Genomic DNA, 22,397 nt, shown 5'->3' with positions numbered 1-22,397 from the left:
GGTTCACTGTGCACTGGTATCCATCCCAGAGGAGAATTCCAAACACTGGGCCTGCTGCAGCTTGGGTGGGCCAATTTCTATCACTTGCAAGAGTTCCATGAGACAGACACTGGCACACAGGAAGTTACATGAAGCAGGTTTATTGCCTACACATAGGCAGCAAGGGACAGCAGAAGCCTGGGGCTCGTGGCAAGCCAGACACCAAGGCTCAGGAAAGCTCCACAGTGTAGATGGAGTCTCATCTGCACCTGCCCCACTTGCATCCCAGCTGAGGGACACCCAAAAAGCAACCTGCCCTGGGTTTTATACCCCAGGGACAGTGTGACACCCTATGCTAAAGTGTTGTAGGACATCCTGTTCTAGGAGAGATGGGAACAGAGTTCGGGCCGTTCCTGCCATTTACTCCCTATCTTATATGTTGTATGTCTAGCACATTCTACATTTCTTCTTGAAAACTACAAATGAGAAAAAGGAGAGAACTTGGTCAGTCCAAGGCCACCCAGAGAACTTTCCTACCACCACCACCCCTTTATTTAAGTGTTTCTCTGAAACCTTTTCGCAGTTTAAAAAACACACAAAGAAGAAACCAATGACACAGATGAATGGCTTAATGAATCATTATAAGATAAACACCACCCAGGTAAACCAATAAAAATGTGTGAACTACATCTATGGTGATGTCCATGTGTCCTGTCCGGGTCACAACCCCAATCTTCCTGGCATAACTAGCATTAACAGTTAACATTTATATTCAATTGTTTTTTGTTATCTTGCGTTAAAATGCAAGATAACATTTTTCCTGTTTTTCTCCTGTCAAATAGATTTCTTGTTTGTTTGCATTTATTTTATATATTTTATGCCATGAATGACATTGCTCATTATGAATTCTGTCATACTCATTTATATATAGGAATCCAGTGATTTTTTTTATATATCCTTTATCCACTCTAACAAACTTCAAATTAATCCAATCATTTCCATTTTATTCCCATAAATTTGATCATTATACAATCCATCATCTGCAAATACAGAAACTTTTGTCCATTTCCTTGACAAAATCTGCTGAAATTATATAAATGTGGTAAATTACATTGATTAGATTTTGAATGTCAAATCATTCTTTCATTCCTTGTCATGATACATAATCCTTTCACATAATTAAATTTGATTTGCTCGTGTTTTGTTAGATTTTAACATTGATTCATGAGATGTTGGCATATGCATTTTCTTTCTTGTTATGTCTTTGTCTAGTTTTTGATATCAAGAGTATGCTAACCTCACAAAATAAATTGGGAAGACTTACCTCTTCTGTTCTCTATGAGAGTTTGTGAAAGATTTGTATATTAGTTTCCTATTACTACTATAACAAATTATCACAAATTTTGTGGTTTAAAACAATACTAATTTACTACCTTAAAGTTCTAAAGGTCAGAAGTACAAGATAGGTCTTACAGGCTAAAATAAAGTGGTGAGCAGAACTGTGCTTCTTCTGGACGCTCTAGGAGAGAATCTGTTCCTTGACCCGCCTGACCCTTGTGATTATAGTACATTGGGCTCACCTGGATAACCCAGGCTCATCTCCCCATTTCAAGGTTCTTAACTTAATCTCATCTGCAAAGTCCCTTTTCTCAGGTGAGGTAACATATTAACAGGTTCTGGGGATTAGGACATGGATAACTTTGGGTGTTTATTATTTTGTCTACCACAGTTGATTTTATTTCTTCATGAAGGATTTGGAAAGATTTGTGGAAGACATCTGGCCTGGTGCTTTCTTTGTGCAATGGTTTTTAATTACAGATTCAATTTCTTTAATGGATATAGGATTGTTCACACTTTCTATTTCTTCTTGAATCAGTTGTGGTAAAGCTGTGTTTTCAATCAATTAGTCTGTTCATCTAAATTTTCAAATTACTCATGTAAATTTGTTCTCAATGCCTAGTTATTATGTTTTTAAGACGGGCAGGATATGCAGTGATAACCCTTTCCATTTCTGTTATTGGTAATTTATGTGTTTTACTAATTTTTTATCAGTAGAAATTTATCTGTTTTACTATTTTTTTATCAGCATTGTTAGTGGTTTGTAACTTTTATTAATCTTTATGATGAACAAACACTGGCTTTGTTCCTTTTCTCTATTTTGCATCTGATTTCAGTTTCATGGATTTACACCCCTACCTTTATTATTTCCTTTCTTTATTTTATTTGGATTCGATTTGCTTTTCTTTTTCCAGCTTCTTGAAATAGAAGTTTAGATAGTTGCTTTTCAACTATTCTCCGTTTCTAAAGTATGTTTCTTGAGCTATAGATTTTTCTCTAAGCACTGCTTTTGCTACATGCAGCAGGTTTTGATGTTATATTTACACTGTAAGGCAGTTCACAATTTCTTCTAATTTCTACTGTGATTTCTTATGTTAAAAGAAAAACTTAAGACAAATTAAACTCAACAAGATTTAATTGAGCAAAGAACAATTTGCTAATAGAACAGCCCTCAGAACCAAAATGGGCTCAGAGTTACTCAGGGCTGACACATGGTGAGATCATTTATGAACTAAAAAAGAAAATGACGTACGGAAAACAGAAGTGAGGTACAGAAACAGCTGGATTAGTTACATTTCAGTATTTGACTTAATTTGAACATAGTTTGAACAGTTGGCCGCCTATGATTAGCTGAAACTCTGTGGTCGGTATAAGAGTAGGTTACAGTCTGTTTAAACATCCAGTGAAGTTACAATTCACTATGTCCAGAAAAACCTTTAGGCTGAACTTAAAATATATAAGGAGGCCGTTTTAACTTAATTTAACACTTATTTAATTTAGGGATTATTTAGACGTCTATGACTTAATTTTCAAACATTTGGAGATTTTTAAAAGATACCTTTCCCCTATTGAGTACTAGTTGATTCTACTCAGTCAAGAAACATAACACGTAAGATTTCAATATATGTCAATTAGGTCAGGTTCCTTACTCCTGTTGTTCAGATCTTCTATCACCTGACTACTGTATTTTACCTTGTTATATCAGTTATGAAGAAAGGTTCATTAAAGTTTCCAAGTTACATTTGCGAATCTGTATATTTCTTCTTTAGTTTTATCAATGTTTGCTGTATATATTTTGAAGCTATCATTTAGTGCACAGAAACTTAGGATTGTTTTCTCTTTGGTTGCATGACTCGTTTATTGTCATGAAATGTTCTTTGTTATCTTTAATAATAGTTTTGTTTTAAAGTCTACATTGTCTGATATCACCAAATTTAAACCAGCTTTTTATAAAATTAGTGTTTGCATGAAACATCTTTTTCCATTGTTTTCCTTTTTACTTTTCTGGATCCTGATATTTAAAGTGTGTCTTTTGGAAACAGCCTGTATTTGGTTTTTTCTTATAATTTTTCCCTTTTGACCTTTGAATTTTATTGAAAAGGTTATTTGCATTTATTGTAATTACTCATCATGGTTATTGATATTGCTGGGCTTCAGTCTACCATCATGTTGTTTTTATTTTCTATTTCTTTCATCTCTACTATGTTTCTTTATTTCTTCTTTCTTGATTTACTTTAGATTCATCAAATATTTTTTGTTCAATTTCTCTCCTCTATTAGTTTTTGAATTATATATTCATGTATTCTTTAATAACTATCCTAGAGATCATATTTTACATCCCTGATTTATTATAATATACTATCAATCAGTAATCTCATGACTTCCTGAACAAGGAAAGAACTTTACAACTGTTTAATTCTATTTATTCCTCTACTGACTTTTGTGCTATTGTTGTCACATATTTTACCTCCACAAAGCTTAATAAATCTTACAGGACATTAATATATTGTTTTAAAGAATTAATTTTGGGTGGTTTTTTATTGTCTTTTTTTTATTTCAGCATATAATGGGGGTACAAAAGTTTAGGTTACATATATTGCCCTTGCTTCCCCTTCCCCCCCCCCAAATCAAAGCTTCAAGCGTGTCCATCCCCTAGACGGTGTGCATCACACTTATTATGTATGTATACAGCCATCCCCTCCCCAGCCCCCACATCTGCCCGACACCCAATTAATGTTATTCCTAAATGTGCTCTTAGGTGATGATCAGTGAAACCAATTTGATGGTGAGTACATGTGGTGTTTATTTTTCCATTCTTGTGATACTTCACTTAGTGGAATGGGTTCCAGCTCTCTCCAGGAAAATACAAGAGATGCTATATGACCATTATTTCTTATAGCTGAGTAGTACTCCATGGTATACATATACCACATTTTATTTATCCACTCATGTATTGATGGGCACTTGGGTTGTTTCCACATCTTTGCAATTGTGAATTGTGCTGCTATAAACATTCGGGTGCAGATATCTTTGTTATAGAATGTCTTTTGTTCTTTTGGGTAGATGCCAATAATGGGATTGCTGGATCAAATGGTAGGCCTACTTGTATCTGTTGAAGGTATCTCCATATTGCTTTCCACAGAGGTTGCACTAGTTTGCAGTCCCACCAGCAGTGTATGAGTGTTCCTGTCTCTCTGTGTCCACGCCAACATTTATTGTTTTGGGAGTTTTTGATAAAGGCCATTCTCACTGGAATTAAGTGATATCTCATTGTGGTTTTGATTTGCATTTCTCTGATGATTAGAGATGTTGAGCATTTTTTCATATGTTTGTTGGCCATTCTTCTGTCTTCTTTTGAAAAGTTTCTATTCATGTCCTTTGCCCCCACATATTTACCTTTTCCAATACTCTTTACTCATTTCTGAAGTTCCGTACTTCAATCTGGGGTTATTTTACCTCAGACTGAAGAACTTCGTTTAGTATTTCCAGTAGTGTAGGTTGTTTGATGATTGCTTCTCTAATCTGAAAACCACCATTTTTCACTCACATTTGAAGGTTATTTTCAATAGGTATGAAATTCTAAGTTGGCAGGGGGTATTAGACATGTCATTCCATTGTCATCTTTTTTCCAGCATTTAGCTTGAAAAACCAACTGCCACAATTACTGAGACAGAACTGGCAGGTATTGCATTGGACATTGCTTTGGGCATTGCTGCAGCATTACCTAACCAAGTCAGGAAGTCTCAAAATGAAGTTTCAAATTACTCTGATCAAAACAGGATTGAAGCAGTGCAAGTTCCAATGGGTTAGAACCAAAATGGTGAAAAACCACCCCTTCCATGAATACTCCTCCCCTTGTTTGGCCTTTAATTAAGCTGTTGCTTAAATAGAAAAGCAATAAAACCCGGGGGCCAGTTCTCCTCTCCTCTGTGGAGTAGACTTTCTATTGTTTCTGAATAAATCTCACTTTCACTTTATACTGTCAGCTCACTCCTAAATTCTTTCTTGCATAAAGCCAAGGACCAACTTGGACCTCAAGAGGCTCCCAGCATTGGGAGTTGCTTTCCTGTGTCATTACTGTTGCTCCTTCAAAAGTAATATGTCTTTTATCTCCTGTTGCTTTTAAGATTTTCTCTTATCTTTGGTGTTTGAAAGTTTTCCTATACATGCCCTTGTATGATTTTCAATTTATTAACTAGTTAATGAATTTGCTAGCTTCTTAAATCTGTAGGCTCCTGGTTTCCACAAATTTTAGAAAAATATCACGCCATTTTTTTCTTTAAGATAACAAGAGAAATTTCTATTCATGTCGTTTGCCCACTTTTTGATAGGGTTGTTTGAGTTTGCCTTACTGATTTTCCTGAGTCCTAAATAGATTCTTGTTATCAGTCCTTTATATGATGTGTAGTATGCAAAAATTTTTTCCCATTCTGTAGGTTGTCTGTTTATTCCCATGACTGTTTCTTTGGCTGTGCAGAAGCACCGTCTGGGGAATGGTCACGCTTGAATGTTCTGACTCGGGGGGATCGGGGGGACATGGGTAATATGTATAACCTGAACTTTTGTACCCCCATAATAAGCTGAAATTAAAAAAAAAAGATAGCAAGAGAGATAATTTATTTTATACATGTTACACTTGGCCACAACCAGAATTTTGCAGGTCTAGCACAAAAAACCAACAGACAATGTGTTGGTATGAGCTAAGTGGGTCTTTTGCAAGGAGATGGCCCTGGTGATCAGACAGGGATGAAAGTTCTAAATTCATTGAGAGATATGTTCTAGACAGTAACATGCAGTCCAACAACTCATAACAGCATTCTCGGCCTTAGACATCCCACATTTCTGCTCCTGTGGCTTCCATGAACTTCCATGAACAAAGTAATATTTTACTTGGACCTCTGCATTATATTTCTTCTTTTGCTCTTCACCCTGCATATTTGCTTCTCCCTTCAAGTGCCTCTCCTAGAGCAAGGGTTTCTAAGAAGATGGTGCTAAGGCTGAGAGTGCCATTATCTGTTCAATATAGCCTCTTTTCCATATTTCTGGCTTCTCTTTCTGGGGTCTAAAAATATGTTTTAAACTATTTTAAGCATATTTCTTATGCTCTGTTCTATTTTCATGTTCTATAGTTTTTCTTTCTGTGCTGCAATTAGCATATGTTCTACTTATATATATTTGTGTTCTCTAACCTCTTCTTTCTAATGAGTTATTAATTTGAGGTTTTTCAGATATTGCATTTTTCAATATTAGAATGTCTGTTTAAAAATTTTAAATATGTTCTAATTCTCTTGAATAGAGAGAATAGTCTATCTTCTTATCCATTTTGTTTATTTTTTTCTCTGTTTCCTTTAACATATTAATCACAGTTATTTTAAAGTCCTTGTTTGCTAACTGCAATATATGGATTATTTGAGGATCTTCTTCAATTATTAGTTTTCCTCTCAATTATTGATCATATTTTCCTGCCACTTTCCATATCTAGTACTTTCTGATAATATGTCAGACAAATTTATAAAAGGACTGTGGAGAGTACAGTTGATACCTTTCAACAGGGAGCACTTCCTTTCCTCTCTTATGTGGATAAGATGGGGAAATGATTTGCTTGAATAAATCATGGTCACCCTTTTAAGACTAGCCAATACAGACTAATAGAAAAAGATGCTTGTAAAAGTCATCAACTTCTTAATGTTCTGAGATTTTCACTGTTAATAAATTTTAATGTATATTGTTATATATCATGCATATGTATGAGCATTTGTGTCTGCTTATGTTTGCACATGTGTTTATTGTTTCCCTGCTAGTATCTACTGTATCTGCTAACACTACTAACATAATAGTTATTACAAAAAAATAATTTTTCACTTTAAAAAGCAAAAGTATGAAATGATCGTTATAAACTATTTGAAAAATATTTAAATGCATAAAGAAGTTCCATTTATGACTCTTGTATTTATGCTATAATTCTGTGTATCCCTTTCTTGAACTTTTTACATATTTGAAATCAAACTGTATACAAAATCATATATCCTATTATCTTTGCACAGATTTCTAACAAGTATATAATTATATTTGAGACATTTTAACTAATGTTTACTAACTGCAAATTATAACACTTTAAGTTTTTTCCATAATATAACTAATTACTTCATATTTAATGTATTTCACATTTTACAAACTGAGGAGAAAAAGGCCTTCCACGGTCTAAATAAAAATCTGTGAAGGATTTTTCTCTAGGCATAAGAGCGTATAAGACAAAGACTGATTTGGTTAAAACTGAAACTGGCCTCACGTCAGCCCAAGTCCTGTTTGGAAAAAAGTGATTATCTGCTCCTTTTATCTGGACATAAAAGAGAGATAATATTTGTGATAAAATAACATTATTTACAGCCTCTGTATGTTTCTTATTAGAATATAAAGCATAAAATAAAAATCTACTTGACTTAAAAAGGAAAATCTTTATGGCCAGTGATCAAAACAAAAACTGAAAGAAAAGGAGAGTGGCAAATGACACCGTAATCAGAGTTATCAAACAAGGATTATAGAATTTTAAAAGTAAAAACTTAAAAGTACAAAAATATGCTGAAGGTCCTTGAAAGTATGAAGAATTTATCTGGACAATTAGGATCTGGAAAAAAATTTGAAACTGAATATTATAGATATTATAGAACCAAAAGACATGATAAAAACCCTCAACAAACAAGGAATAGAAGGAACATATCTCAAAATTATAGGAGCCATATATGACAACCCCACAGCCAACATCATACTGAATAGGGAAAAGTTGAAAGCATTCCCACTAAGAACTGGAATAAGACAAGAGGCCCCACTGTCACCACTTCTATTCAACATAGTGCTGGGATTCCTAGCCAGAGCAATCAGGCAAGAGAAAGAAATAAAGAGTATCCAAATCAGGAAAGAGGAGGCCAAACTATTACTTTTTGCTGACAATATGATCTTATATCTAGAAAAGCCCAAAGACTCCACCAAGAGACTTCTGGAATTGACAAATAAATTCAGCAAAGTCTCAGGTTACAAAATCAATGTACAGTAGCATTTCTATACACCAGTAACAGTCAGGAGGAGAGTCAATCAAAGACTCCATACTATTCACAATAACTACAAAGAAAATGTGGCTGGGCGCGGTGGCTCACACCTGTAATCCTTGCACTCTGGGAGGCTGAGGCGGGAGGATTGCTCGAGGTCAGGAGTTCGAGACCAGCCTAAGCAAGAGTGAGACCCCCATCTCTACTAAAATATAGAAAGAAATGATTTGGACAGCTAAAAATATATATAGAAAAAATTAGCTTGGCATGGTGGCACATGCCTGTAGTCCCAGCTACCTGGAAGGCTGAGGCAGGAGGATTGCTTGAGCCCAGGAGTTTAAGGTTATTGTGAGCTGGGCTGATGCCACGGCACTCTAGCCCGGGCAACAGAGCGAGACTCTGTCTCAAAAAAAAAAAAGAAAGAAAGAAAATACCTAGGAATATGTTTAACCAAGGAGGTAAAAGATCTATACAAAAAGAACTGCAAAACACTGAGGAAAGAAATCACAGGCAACACAAACAAATGGAAAAACATATCATGCTCATGGACTGGTAGAATCAACATTGTTAAAATGCCCATAGTACCCAAACTAATTTACAGATTAAATGCAATCCCCATCAAAATACCAATGTCATATTTCACAGGTCTAGAAAACTAATTCTATGCTTCATTTGGAATCAGAAAAGAGCCCCAATAGCCAAAGCAATCCTAAGCAAAAAGAACGAAGCTGGAGGCATCACATTCCCAAACTTCAAACTATACTGCAAGGCTATAGTACCCAAAACAGCACGGTATTGGTACAAAAAACAGAGAAATAAATCAATGGAAAAGAATAGAGAACCCAGATATAAAACCATCTACCTACAGCCAATTGATCTTTGACAAAGCAGGCAACATACACTGGGGAAAAGAAGCCCTATTCAATAAATGGTGCTGGGAAAATTGGAGAGGCACATGCAGAAAAATGAAACAGGACCCCTATCTCTCACCACTCACAAAAATTAATTCAAGATGGATAAAGACTTAAATAAATGGCATAAAACCATAAGAATTCTAGAAGAAAATGTAAGGAAAACTCTTCTAGATATTGGCTTAGGCAAATAATTTATGACTAGGAACCCAATGGCAATTATAGCAACAACAAAAATAAATAAATGGAATTTGATTAAATTAAAAAGCTTATGCACAGCTAAAGAAATAATCAGCAGATCAAATAGACAATCTACAGAATGGAGGAAAATATTCCCAAGCTATACATCTGATAAAGGACTAATAACCAAAATCTACAAAGAACTCAAGTAAATAAGCACGAAAAAAACAAACAAACCCATTAAAAAGTGGCAAAAGACCTGAGAAGAAGCTTTCCAAAAGAAGATAGTCAAATGGCCAATAAACATATGAAAAAATGCTCAACATCACTAATCATCAGGGAAATGAAAAATAAAACCACAATGAGGTATCACCTTACCACAGTTAGAATGCCTTTTATTAAAAAGTCCAAAAACAACAGATGCTTCATGGATGCAGAAAGAAAAACTTTTACACTGTTGGTGGGACTGAAAATTAGTACAACCTCTATGGCAAACCATATGGAGATTCCTCATAAATCTAAAAGTAGACCTACCATTTGATCCAGCAATCCCACTACTGGGTATTTACCCAAAGGAAAAGAAGGCTTTTCATCAAAAAGACACCTGAACTAGAATGTTTATTGCAGCACAATTCACAATTGCAAAGATGTGGAATCAAGCCAAGTGCCCATCAATTCATGAGTGGATTAACAAAATGTGGTATATGTATACCACAGAATACTACTCAGTCATAAAAAAAGGATGAATTCATGCCTTTTGCAACAATTTGGATGGAACTGGAGGCCATTGTACTAAATGAAGTATCTCAAGAATGGAAAAATAAACACTACTATTAAATTGGAACTAAATGATGAGCACACATGTACACAGAGGGAAGTAAAACTAAGTGGAAATCAACCAGGAGGAGAGGGGGGAAGACGGAATGGCTGAAAACCTTCCTAACAGATACAGTCAACACTATCTGGGTGATGAGCACACTATATAGTCCTGACTCAATCATTACAAAAGAGACCCATGGAAGCAAAACATTTGTACCCCTGTATATTTTGATATTAAAAAATTAATGTAGACATAGTCCTTCTATACTTCACAAAAATTAACTTAAAATAGATCATAGACCTAAAAATAAAATGCAAAACTATAAAACTCCTAGAAGATAACTGGAGAAAATCCAGATGACCTTGGCTGTGATGATGACTTTTTCAGTAAACACCAAAGGCATAATTCATAAAAGAAATTATTGATAAACTGGACTTAACTAAAATTAAAAACTTCTGCTCTACAAAATTAACTATCAAGAGAATGAAAAGACAAACCACAAACCAGAAAAAAAATATTTGCAAAGACATATCTGATAAATAATTCTTATCCAAAATATACAAAGAACTCTTAAAACTCAACAATAAGAAAATGAATAACCCAATTTAAAAATGGACAAAGGTCTGAACAGATAACTCATAAGAGAAGATACACAGGTGTCAAATAAGCATATGAACATATGCTCAACATATGTGATTGAAGAATTGCAAATTAAAATGAGATACTACTACATACCTATTAGAATGGTAACAATCATTGACAACACTAAATGCTGGGAAGAATGTGGTGCAACAGGAACTCTCATTCATTGTGGTAGGAATGCAATATAGTACAGCCACTTAGGAAGACAGCTTGGCAGTTTCTTGAAAAACTAAAAATAAACCTACCATTTGATCCAGCAATCCTACTACTGGGTATATACCCAAAAGAAAAGAAGTCTTTTTATCAAAAAGACACCTGAACTCCAATGTTTAGTGCAGCAAACTTATAAAGATGAGGAATCAACCCAGGCAAAACTAAATATTCTCTCTTACCTTATAATCCAGCGATTGTGCTCCTTGGTATTTACCCAAATGAGCTAAAAATGAATGGCCACACAAAAACCTGCACACAGATATTTATAGCAGTTTTATTCATAATTACCGAAACTTAGAAACAACCAGGATGTCCTTCAGTAGGTGAATGCATAAGTAAACTGTTTTTAAAAAGCCACCTAAATAAACAATATTCAGGTTGGAAAGGAAAATGTAAACAGATGATATAGTTGTGTATGTAAAAAATCTTAAGACAGGATTAATAAATGGATTTAGCTAGGTCATGGGATACAAGTTTAAAATACAAAAATAAATTATATTTTCTATACTAACAGCAAATAATTCAAAATAAAATTGTAAACAATTTCATTGTAGCACCAAAACAAAACAGAAAATATCTAAAAAGAGTACAGAATGTTTTTCATAGCTGATCTTGACTCACACAAGTAGGACAAATAGAATTTTAAGAAGACATTCGGCCAGGCGCGGTGGCTCACGCCTGTAATCCTAGCACTCTGGGAGGCCGAGGCGGGTGGATTGCTCGAGGTCAGGAGTTCGAGACCAGCCTGAGCAAGAGCGAGACCCCCGTCTCTACTAAAAATAGAAAGAAATTATATGGACAACTAAAAATCTATATGGAAAAAATTAGCCGGGCATGGTGGCGCATGCCTGTAGTCCCAGCTACTCGGGAGGCTGAGGCAGGAGGATCGTTTAAGCCGAGGAGTCTGAGGTTGCTGTGAGCTAAGCTGACGCCACGGCACTCACTCTAGCCTGGGCAACAGAGTGAGACTCTGTCTCAACAAAAAAATAAATAAATAAATAAATAAATAAATAAATTTTTTTTTTTTTTTTGAGACAGAGTCTCACTCTGTTGCCCGGGCTAGAGTGAGTGCCGTGGCGTCAGCCTAGCTCACAGCAACCTCAGACTCCTGGGCTCAAGCGATCCTCCTGCCTCAGCCTCCCGAGTAGCTGGGACTACAGGCATGCACCACCATGCCCGGCTAATTTTTTGTATATATATATTTTAGTTGTCCATATAATTTCTTTCTATTTTTAGTAGAGACGGGGTCTCACTCTTGCTCAGGCTGGTCTCGAACTCCTGACCTCGAGCAATCCACCCGCCTCGGCCTCCCAGAGTGCTAGGATTACAGGCGTGAGCCACCTCGCCCGGCCGAGCTTCATCTTCTGAACGAGAATGCCAAATTAGTCTCTCTTCATAAAAAGCAATTCCAATTTGAGGACACTTCATATTTGCCAGCACCAAGTCTGCCTGATCTGAATCTTTCTGTGTCACAAGAAACATTAACTCTCCACTGCTGTCTGTGGCACCAAGTATTCTTTCAGGATCGAGACCTCCAGCAAAGCCTCTTGGTTTGTCAGCAGCATCTCTTCTCTTCTTTGATTTGCTATCATCAGATTCACTGTCAGATAAAGGTTTTCTTTTTGTGCCAGGTTTTTCTTTGCCAGCTTTTTGAGAATTAAGAAATGCTTCAGGCCGGGCGCGGTGGCTCACGCCTGTAATCCTAGCACTCTGGGAGGCCGAGGTGGGCGGATCGTTTGAGCTCAGGAGTTCGAGACCAGCCTGAGCAAGAGCGAGACCCCATCTCCACTAAAAATAGAAAGAAATTATATGGACAGCTAAAAATATATATAGAAAAAATTAGCCGGGCATGGTGGTGCATGCCTGTAGTCCCAGCTACTCGGGAGGCTGAGACAGGAGGATCCCTTGAGCCCAGGAGTTTGAGGTTGCTGTGAGCTAGGCTGACGCCACGGCACTCACTCTAGCCCGGGCAACAGAGTGAGACTCTGTCTCAAAAAAAAAAAAGAAAGAAAGAAATGCTTCAATTAACTCTGCACAATCTAAATTTTCTTCAGGTTCCCAAGTATTTTCAGCATATGTAAATCCCTTCCACTTCAGGAAATACTCCACTTTCCCATTTACTACACATCAATCCAGTACTTTTTCCACCACAAATTCTTCAGGCTCCGCCTCTTCAACCTTTTTACTCTTCCTATTCTGTTTCTTTCCCATTTTTTTGCCATGTAGTTTTATTGGAGGCCACTTTTTATTGCAGACTTGAAGAGCTATGATTCACCGCCTCTCAGCTGCTCTGGATCATGGGTCTATGGCAACTCTCTAAACATTCTTTCTTGATAAATGGCCACAGACCTTAAGCCAGTTTCAGCCAGTTTGTAGAGACTGCACAAATTGTCTTTATGCCCTATAGCTCACCTTTTGACATAAACAGTCAAACCAATTACACCTCATTTTAAAGCTAACCCCACCCCCCCGCAAAGTGAACATAAGATGTATTTTGCAGATATGTCTACCCAGTATATAAGCTCCTCCCTGCCTTACGCAGAGCATGCACATTCAGATTTCCCTAAAAGCTGCATTTCTCCATCATAGGATTTTTTTTCTCCCTCTGAAAATGAAGTCTTCTACTTTCTTTTCTCCATGGATCTCATGGTCTTTTGCTAACATTCTAACAGGGCATTGTCTTCAAGACTGCAGCATTCCAAGTAAGGTGCTCTCACAAGAACACTTCCCTAGCAACAGCTGTCTCCGCCCACTGGGCTACATCAACTCCTGCAACGAGTTTCTGTGACCAACAAACTTTATTTCAAAGGAGTTTACCTGGCCTCCTCCCTTTTGCCTTGAAAAGTTTCCCCTTTCCTCAACTTATCTGTATGCACCTATGACTTCTCATAGCAAGTAATTCTCAGGTGCCATCCTTTAAACCCAAATAAACTCATTGCCTTTTGAAAGCCAATCTCTCTGTTGTTATCTTAAGTTGACAAAATAAATCTGCTTCCATAGATATCATGTAAATTAATTCAACTATGACCAACTACCTCTAATCTATTTTTCTACTATTAGTAAACATGGCTTGGAGCCACTACAAAGGACATTCCCTCTTGGAAACATCATTAGGCTTATGACCTGATTTTCTCAATGTTGAAACAAATAAACACTTTAGTTTTCAGGAAATTACAACAAAATGATCTGCTTTCTCACTGTTATTCATAAGGCTTAAACAAAAGTAGGTGTCATAGTGATATGAAACTATGCCACAAACATAATTTAGAGTGTAAAATTCATTTACATTCTATTTTTAAAATTCCATTTTACTTTACTTGGAGATTATTTGAACAGATAATTTCAACTTTTATAATAGCATTCAGCCCATTATCTCCCTTGCAATTTATCAGAGTGAGCATTAATAAAAAAGTTATAACCTACACATAAAAAGATTACTATGTTCAAATAGGCAATATAATTCCCTAAGAAAAGAAATAAATATTTCAGGTACTATACCACCCAAACAGCAGAAAAGAATATGTGTTTAAAAGGTTATTGTCTGTACAATGTTATTGACTTCCCAGCTATCCTTAAGTAAATTTGGCCGACTAATTTGACCAAAAGCTTTGCTTTCCTACTTTGTAAAATAGAGACACAGTAGAAACTTCAATACAAACGGATTATTACTTCTTTCATGCAAAGCACCTAGAAAAATGTCCAGCATATTTTCAGTAATTTTATGATTATCAATCCTTCTCATCATTTCAAAATAAATAGTACTATTCCTACTAACCTCTTCCACTGGAAAAAAAGACATAATACAACAATACTTAGTGAAAAGCTCTTTCAAAATGCTTCCGACTGCAAATATGGAAGAGTCACAAATTCCACACGTATGTCCTTAGGGAGGAGGAAGCCAGAACCAGCCAAGATTTTCAATAGAAGCAGATGGTGTGAAGAAAACTCATTCCCGTGTTCTCAGCGTCAGTGAGAATGGGTGTGTGTGACCACCCCCTGCTGTGGAATGGCGTCCTACCCGGGCTTGATTCCCGCCTTGAGCTCTGAGCTGCTGGGATACGCTCAGAGTCAGCTTAGCTCACAGCAACCTCAAACTCCTGCGCTCAAGCGATCCTCCTGCCTCAGCCTCCCGAGTAGCTGGGACTACCGGCATGCGCCACCATGCCTGGCTAATTTTTTCTATATATATTTTTAGCTGTCCATATAATTTCTTTCTATTTTTAGTAGAGACGGGGTCTCGCTCTTGCTCAGGCTGGTCTTGAACTCCTGAGCTCAAACGATCCGCCCACCTCGGCCTCCCAGAGTGCTAGGATTACAGGCGTGAGCCACCCCGCCCAGCTGTTATCATTGGATTTTGAACTGGGTGGCAGTGGGAGGCGCTCTATACAATTTTTGCTTTGCGCGCATTTATTCCTTGATTTAAGGCACCACCAAAATGGCTGCTGTGGCCCACTGATCCACCGGAAGTTGCACAAATAATGATCTTGTTTTTATTAACCTCTCTGAAAACTAGGTATAGCACAGATTTATTTCAAAGTGTAATGTTCACAAGTGTTTTGGGTCTTTACAGACGAGTCTAGAGAGGTTTCCGTGGCCAGAAATACGTCATAGGAACTTAACTCTTGCTCACATCACTTGGCCTGTGCTAAAACAGGTTTTGTTACACATCGTTTCACTTACGGGCACACTTTCCAGGGACCTATCCACCACATTAAGTGGGGACTTAGTGCATCTCTAAACCAGTGAACACCTGAAAGCTCCTCAAAGTGTGTACTCAGACTAGCGGCACTAGCATCACTTGGGAACTTGTAGAAAATGCAAATTTGGGTCCCAAACCACTGAATCAGAAACTCTAGTGGAAGCGCCCAGAGATCTGTTGTTTCAGAGGAGCCATCCAAATAATTCTGTTGCACACCGAGGCTTTGAAACAAGGGCCCTGGCAGAGCACAGTGGCTCACGCCCATAATCCTGCCACCCTGGGGGCATGAGGTGGGAGGACTGCTTGAGGCAAGGAGTTAGAGGCCAGCCTGGGCAACATGGCAAGGCCCTCCTTCTACAAAAATAAAAAATTCCGACATTAGTTGGGCATGGTGCTGGGTGTCTGTCGTCTGAGCTACTTGGGTGGCTGAGGCAGGAGGATCACTCCAGCCAAAGAGGCCGAGGTTGCAGTGAGCTGTGGTGGCGCCACTGCCCTCTAGCCCTGGCAACAGAAAGAGATGCTGTCTCAAAACATAGAAGGAAAGGAAAGAAAAGAAAAGAAAACAAGAGAAAGGACAAGAAGAGGAAAGAAAAGAGTGCCTTTCTTCGTGTGATCAACAAGGTTTAACCTTTAATAAAAAAGCATACGGCTCAGTGGTTTAAAATCCATCCCCCGCCCCCAAAAAGAAAGAACAAAACTTTCATTTAAATGATATTTTTTATTTTATTTCATTTCATTGATGTGCTGGTACTTGAAACATAATTCCAAGATGTTTGCCATGATATGCAGTCTGTTCTCCACCTCCGCTTTCATCAAACAAAATCAGCCTCTAAAGAAAGAAAACTATATATATACATATACATAAAAACCTACAAGTGACAAAACATTTAACAAGGTCCAAAGGGCAAGGAGAACTCTGTCCTTAAAGGAAACACAACATTTACATTCATTTATCAATTACCCCGAGTCAAGAGAAATTTCTCTAAAACTATTGCCAACTCCATGTTATCACTTGCTGGATATTCTTATAAAATTCACTCATCGCTCACGACCTTAGCAGCAGCTATGGTTTATGGTTTGCCCTTCCCGGAAAGGCAGGCACGGTGGTAACTTCCCCACCAACGGATAGGTGCATTAAATTACTTCTTCAGACCGGTTTCCCTACGATAATCCCAGGCACTTTCTGAGTGCCCCTAGGACTCTTAGTGGTCCTCCTCATCTTGTCCTGTAAAACACTCTTCTTGGTCATGTCCCCTATTCCTCTGAGGTGCCCCAAAATCACACAAAGGGCCCTTAGGGGAAAGGTCTTTAAAGGTGCTTCTCACAGCAAATATGGAGGAGTCCAAAGCACCACGCCTACGTCCTTAACGGAGGAAGAAGCCAGAACCAGCCAAGATCTTCAGTAGAAGCAGACGGTGTGAAGAAAAGTCTTTCCCGTTTTCTCCTCCGCTTGCCGGAGCAGCCCAGCCATTTTGTCCTCCATGTCGGCGGCCTCCTGGAGGCGCTGGCACAGCTCACAGATGAGGAACGCTCCGAGGGTGGCACCTTCCTGGTTGTCTTTCACGTCCACGTTGATCACATGCACGGGCTGCAAGGTCTCCTCTCCTCTGGAAAACAGGTATTCCACCACCCTGTCATAGACACGCTCCTCACAAGTGAAGATGACATCAAAGGACTCGGTGCACTCCTGAAATCTTTCGGGACCGGGCTTGATCCTCTCATTTCTTCCCAAGATGTGTAAGATGCCATTCTGGGTGTAGCATTCCCTGTCTTTCCTTAGGAGGTCGTCGTGCATCTGTCGATATGTTGTGGCAAAATCATAAACCGCGGGAAGATCGGGTCTCCGTCCTGGGAGCCTCACACGAGATCCAGCCCCAAAGGAACGGACGCTGAACCCTTTCCTCGCGAGGAGGCTGTGGGCTTCCATGCTCCTGTTGATGTTGCTCATGCACACCACGGCGACCCTGAGCTCGGATAAGGGCATCGTGGCGGGCGCTGGGCACTTCAGGGAGACTTGGGGGCCGCAGTGGCTGCAGGGACCCTAAAGCCTGGACTTGCCCTCCTACGTGCAGCTCTTCCCACCGAGTGAATGGTGAAGAGCAGGAAACAGGCTGGTGATATTGAGTCCCCTTCGTGCAGTGGGCGGAGACTTCAGGACTTCCTCTCTCATTGGATTATGATAAGGGACTCTCACCCGCAGCCTAAACTCATCAGAAGACCAGTCAAAGTGATTACATCAACCAAGCCTCCAGTCCTCTGGGCAAGGGCGGTACCACCCTGTCGGGGTTGATTCCAAATCTGGAGTTTGCTCTGTGGAGCAAACTGGCATTTGCATAGTGAATGGGTACTGCTGTTCCTAGTGGCCAAGACAATTATGCTACCTTTAGGCATGTCATATGGCTCACCGATGACCTTGGGACATTAACATCACTGACAAATCTTCTGAAAGCTCCCAAGCCTTTGCCCAATTTAATTATCAATTACAAGCATTTTGCTTATTTTAATATCTCTAATTTTCTATACTAAAATTAAACTGTGCAAGTCATAGGAAGATTGTAACTAGTCCTAGGTGGGGGAGGGTGTACCTTGGCCATCCAGCAGCTCTTCCCTGGCTACATTATCCCTGGGCTACTGATACAAACCGCTGCCTGCATAACTGAGCATCAGCAGTCTCCACACATACAGAACAGCCCTCTATATATGCTTCTCTGCCACCATAGTCCCTTGGGCCAGCTGGGAATCTGTAGCTGAGCCTGAGCCCAGTGCTCTGCCCCTTTAGTTCCAGGGCCACCTCCAGGCCTGCAACACCACCTCTGAGTTTCCAGAGTTATGTCTTGGCCCCAGAGCCCAGCACTGAGTCTCCACCACTGCCACTGAGTTGGTGGAACCTCCCCACATTCCAACACTTCACCCAGGATCCCCAGCCCTGAGCACCCATTACTCCTGGACCTGGTTCATGCAAATGCCAAAACCCTGGTCATCCATGACCACTACCTAAATAGACTTACCCAGGTGCCACTATCACCCTCACTCAGTAACCCAGCCTGAGCAATCCTCTACAATGACAGCTGCCATAGATAGTGTCTCATTTAGTCCCCAACTCAAACTTCCAGCAGCAAGCTGGCGAATTACACTCCACCCAACACAAAGATCATCCAGCACTGGGTGTAACTGTAGCAATCACAGGGTAACAGGTTAACATGAAACACCTGTTCTATAGGCTCTCAGTGCACCCGTCCCTCCCCTGATGGGTCAAAATTCCAGAGTGGGACATAAAAGCTTCATCTAGCATCCTCCACTTCCCCTAACTAAACAGAAGTGTTCCCAGCAAAGGAGTACAGGTGGCCTGCAATCCTATTATCCCACAGCTGAGACAAGAGGAGCCATATGAAAAGAATCCAGAAGAACTCTGGCGACATGAAAAAACAAAACAGTTCAACACCCACAAGGGATCACAATGTAGCTACAGGAGTGGACTCCATCCACAAGAAAATTGCTGAAATGACAGAAATAGAATTCAGAATATGGATGGGAAATAAGATGTGTAGAATAGAAAATAAAGTTGAAAGGCAACAAAAAGAAGCCAAAAAAATACTTCAGAAAATCAATGAAGAAGTTGCTGAAGTGCTAGACAACATAAAAAAGGATATAATAGAACTTGAAGAAACGAAAGAATCATTCAAGGAATTTCTAAACACAGCAGAAAGCTTCAGCAACAGACTAAACCAAGAAGAAGAAAGAACCTCAGACTTGAAGATGAGGCTCTGAAGATAACCCAGGAATTTAAAGAGGCAGAGAAGAGAATAAAAAGTCTGAGCAATCACTAAGAGAGATATGGGACAATGCAAAGTGAACTAACATTTGAATTATAGATACCCCTGAGGGAGAATAAGAAAGAGCTAAAAGCATGGAAAACCTGTTGGGGGAATTATTCAAGAAAATATCTCTGGTATCACCAGTGATTCAGACATACAGATACAAGAGAGTAATGAAGACTAGGAAGATTCATAGCAAATAGGATATTTCCAAGACACATAGTAATCAACATGGCCAAAATCAAACTCAAGGAGAAAATTCTACAAGCAACAAGATGAAAGCAACAAATAACCTACAAAGGAAAACCAATCAGACTCACTGCAGACTTCTCAGCAGAATCCTTACAAGCCAGAAGAGATTGAGGACCTATCTTCAATCTTCTTAAAAAGAACAACTTCTAGCCTTGAATTTTGTATTCTGCAAAACTAAGGTTCACAACTGATGGAGAAATTAAGTCTTTTCTAGACAATCAAACACTGAGGGAATTTGCCACGACTAGATCTGCCCTGCAGGAAATACTCAGAACTGCATTATACACAAATCAGCACAACATATCCCCACCGGTGTAAAATCACACCAAAAAACACAAAAACTCACAACTTTTATAAAACAATAGCACAAGAGAGAAAACAAAGCAATAAGGTACTACCAGACATAATGAACAGATCAACATCCTTCATCTCAATTCTATCACTCAATGTGAATGGCCTAAGTGCTTTTCTGAAAAGACGTAGGCTGGGTAAATGGAGAAAAAACATAACCCAATTATCTTTTCTCTCCAAAAAACACATCTAAGCCACAAGGACACACAGAGACTCAATGTGAAAGGATGGAAGAAAACATTTGACACAAATGAAAATTAGAGGACAGCATGTGTAGCCATTCTCATATCAGATAAAATTGACTTTAAACCAACAAAGGTAAAGAAAGAGGGTCATCATATAATGGTAAAGGGAGTAAATCAACAAGAAGACATAACAGTCCTAAATATATATGCGCCTACCACAGGAACTCCCAAAAACATAAAGCAAATTTTACTAGATCTAAGCAAATAAATAAATAGCACCACTGTAATTTCCAGGGACTTCAACACTCCAATGTAAGAGCTGGATAAATCATCAAAGCAGAAAATAAATAAACAATGGGCTTAAATCAGACCCTAAATCAAATAGACCTAACAGGCATTTACAGAACATTCTACCCAAAAACTACTGAATATAAATTCTTCACAGCAGCACATTGGACATTCTCCAAGATTGATCATATCTTAGGCCACAAAACAGGTCTCAACAAATTCAAAAAATCAAAATCATACCATGTATCTTCTCAGACCACAGTGGAATAAAACTAGAAATCAATTACAAGAGAAACATTCAAACCTACACAAAGTCATGGAAATTAAACAACCTGCTCCTGAATGATTATTGGGTGAAAAATAAAATTAAAATGGAAATCAAAAGATTCTTTTTTTTTATTTCAGCTTATTATGGGGGTACAAAAGTTCAGGTTACATACGTTGCCCATGTACCGCCCATCCCCCCGAGTCAGAGCTTCAAGTGCGTCCATTCCCCAGACAGTGCGCATTGCACTCATCATGTAGTTATACCCCCATCCCCTCCCCCCACCCCTATCTCCCCGAGTCAGCACATTCAAGCGTGACCATTCTTTGAATTGAACAAACAAAAGGGACAAAAGCTATCAAAATCTAGGAGACTCAGCAAAAGCACTCCTCAGGGGAAAATTCAGAACCGTAAATGACTACATCAAAAAGACAGAAAGATCACAAATTAACAACTAATATCACATCTCAAGAGGAAGTAGAAAAGGAAGAGCAAACCAAACCTAAAGCCAGCAGAAGAAAACAAATAACAAAGGTCAGAGCAGAACTAAACAAAATGGAAAATAAAAAAACAAATACAAAGGAACAACAAAACAAAAGGTTGGCTATTCCAAAAAATAAACAAAATTGACAAACCTCTTGAAAGATTAACCAAGAATAGAAGAGATAGGACCCAGATAATTTTAGTCAGAAATGAAAAAAGAGACTTTAAAACCAATACTACAGAAATACAAACATCATCCATAAATACTACAAAAATCTCTGTGCACATAAACAAGAGAATACAGAGGAAATAGACAAATTCCTAGAAACACACAACCTCCAAAGACTCAATCAGGAAGAAATAGAACTTGTGAACACACCGATAATAAGCAGTAAGATCAAAGCAGTAATAAAAAATTTTCCAACAACAAAAAAAAAAGCCCTGGACCACATAGATTCACAGCTGAATTCCACCAGACCTACAAAGAAGAGCTGGTACCCATATTTCAGAAATTATCCCATAATATTGAGAAGGAGGGAATTCTCCCCAACTAATTCTATGAAACCAGTATCACCTTGATACCAAATCCAGGAAAGGACACAAGAAAAAAAGAAAAGTACAGACCGATATCCTTTATGAATATAGATGCAAAAATCCTCAATAAAATACTAGTAAGGGGGGGGAGAAAAAAATACTAGTAAGCCAAATTCAAAAGCACCTCAAAAAAAAAAATCCATCGTGACCAAGTGGGCTTCATCCCATCGATGCAAGGATGGTTCAACATACAAAAATCAATACGATTCACCACACAAACAGAAGCAAAAACAAAGACCATAGGATCATCTCTATAAATGCAGAAAAAGCATTTGATAAAATCCAGCATCCTTTTCTGATAAAAATCCTCAACAAACTAGGCCTAGAAGGAACATGTCT

The 22,397-nt window shown here is 38.4% G+C and overlaps 1 protein-coding gene and 1 pseudogene across 1 annotated transcript; both read right to left on the bottom strand.

Moving 5' to 3' along the window:
• Nucleotides 1-3: 3 nt before the first annotated feature.
• LOC138384826 (chromobox protein homolog 3 pseudogene) lies at nucleotides 4-13,362 on the bottom strand (annotated as a pseudogene).
• Nucleotides 13,363-17,224: 3,862 nt separating this feature from the next.
• LOC138384044 (RNA polymerase II subunit A C-terminal domain phosphatase SSU72 like protein 6-like) lies at nucleotides 17,225-17,809 on the bottom strand. The gene has a single exon (XM_069469311.1). The coding sequence runs from the start codon at nucleotides 17,807-17,809 to the stop codon at nucleotides 17,225-17,227; it is 585 nt and encodes a 194-aa protein (XP_069325412.1).
• Nucleotides 17,810-22,397: the final 4,588 nt, after the last annotated feature.

This window comes from Eulemur rufifrons, chromosome 6 (genome assembly GCF_041146395.1).
Source record: "Eulemur rufifrons isolate Redbay chromosome 6, OSU_ERuf_1, whole genome shotgun sequence".
Taxonomy (NCBI): domain Eukaryota; kingdom Metazoa; phylum Chordata; class Mammalia; order Primates; family Lemuridae; genus Eulemur; species Eulemur rufifrons.
This window is presented reverse-complemented; position numbering and strand designations above follow the sequence as displayed.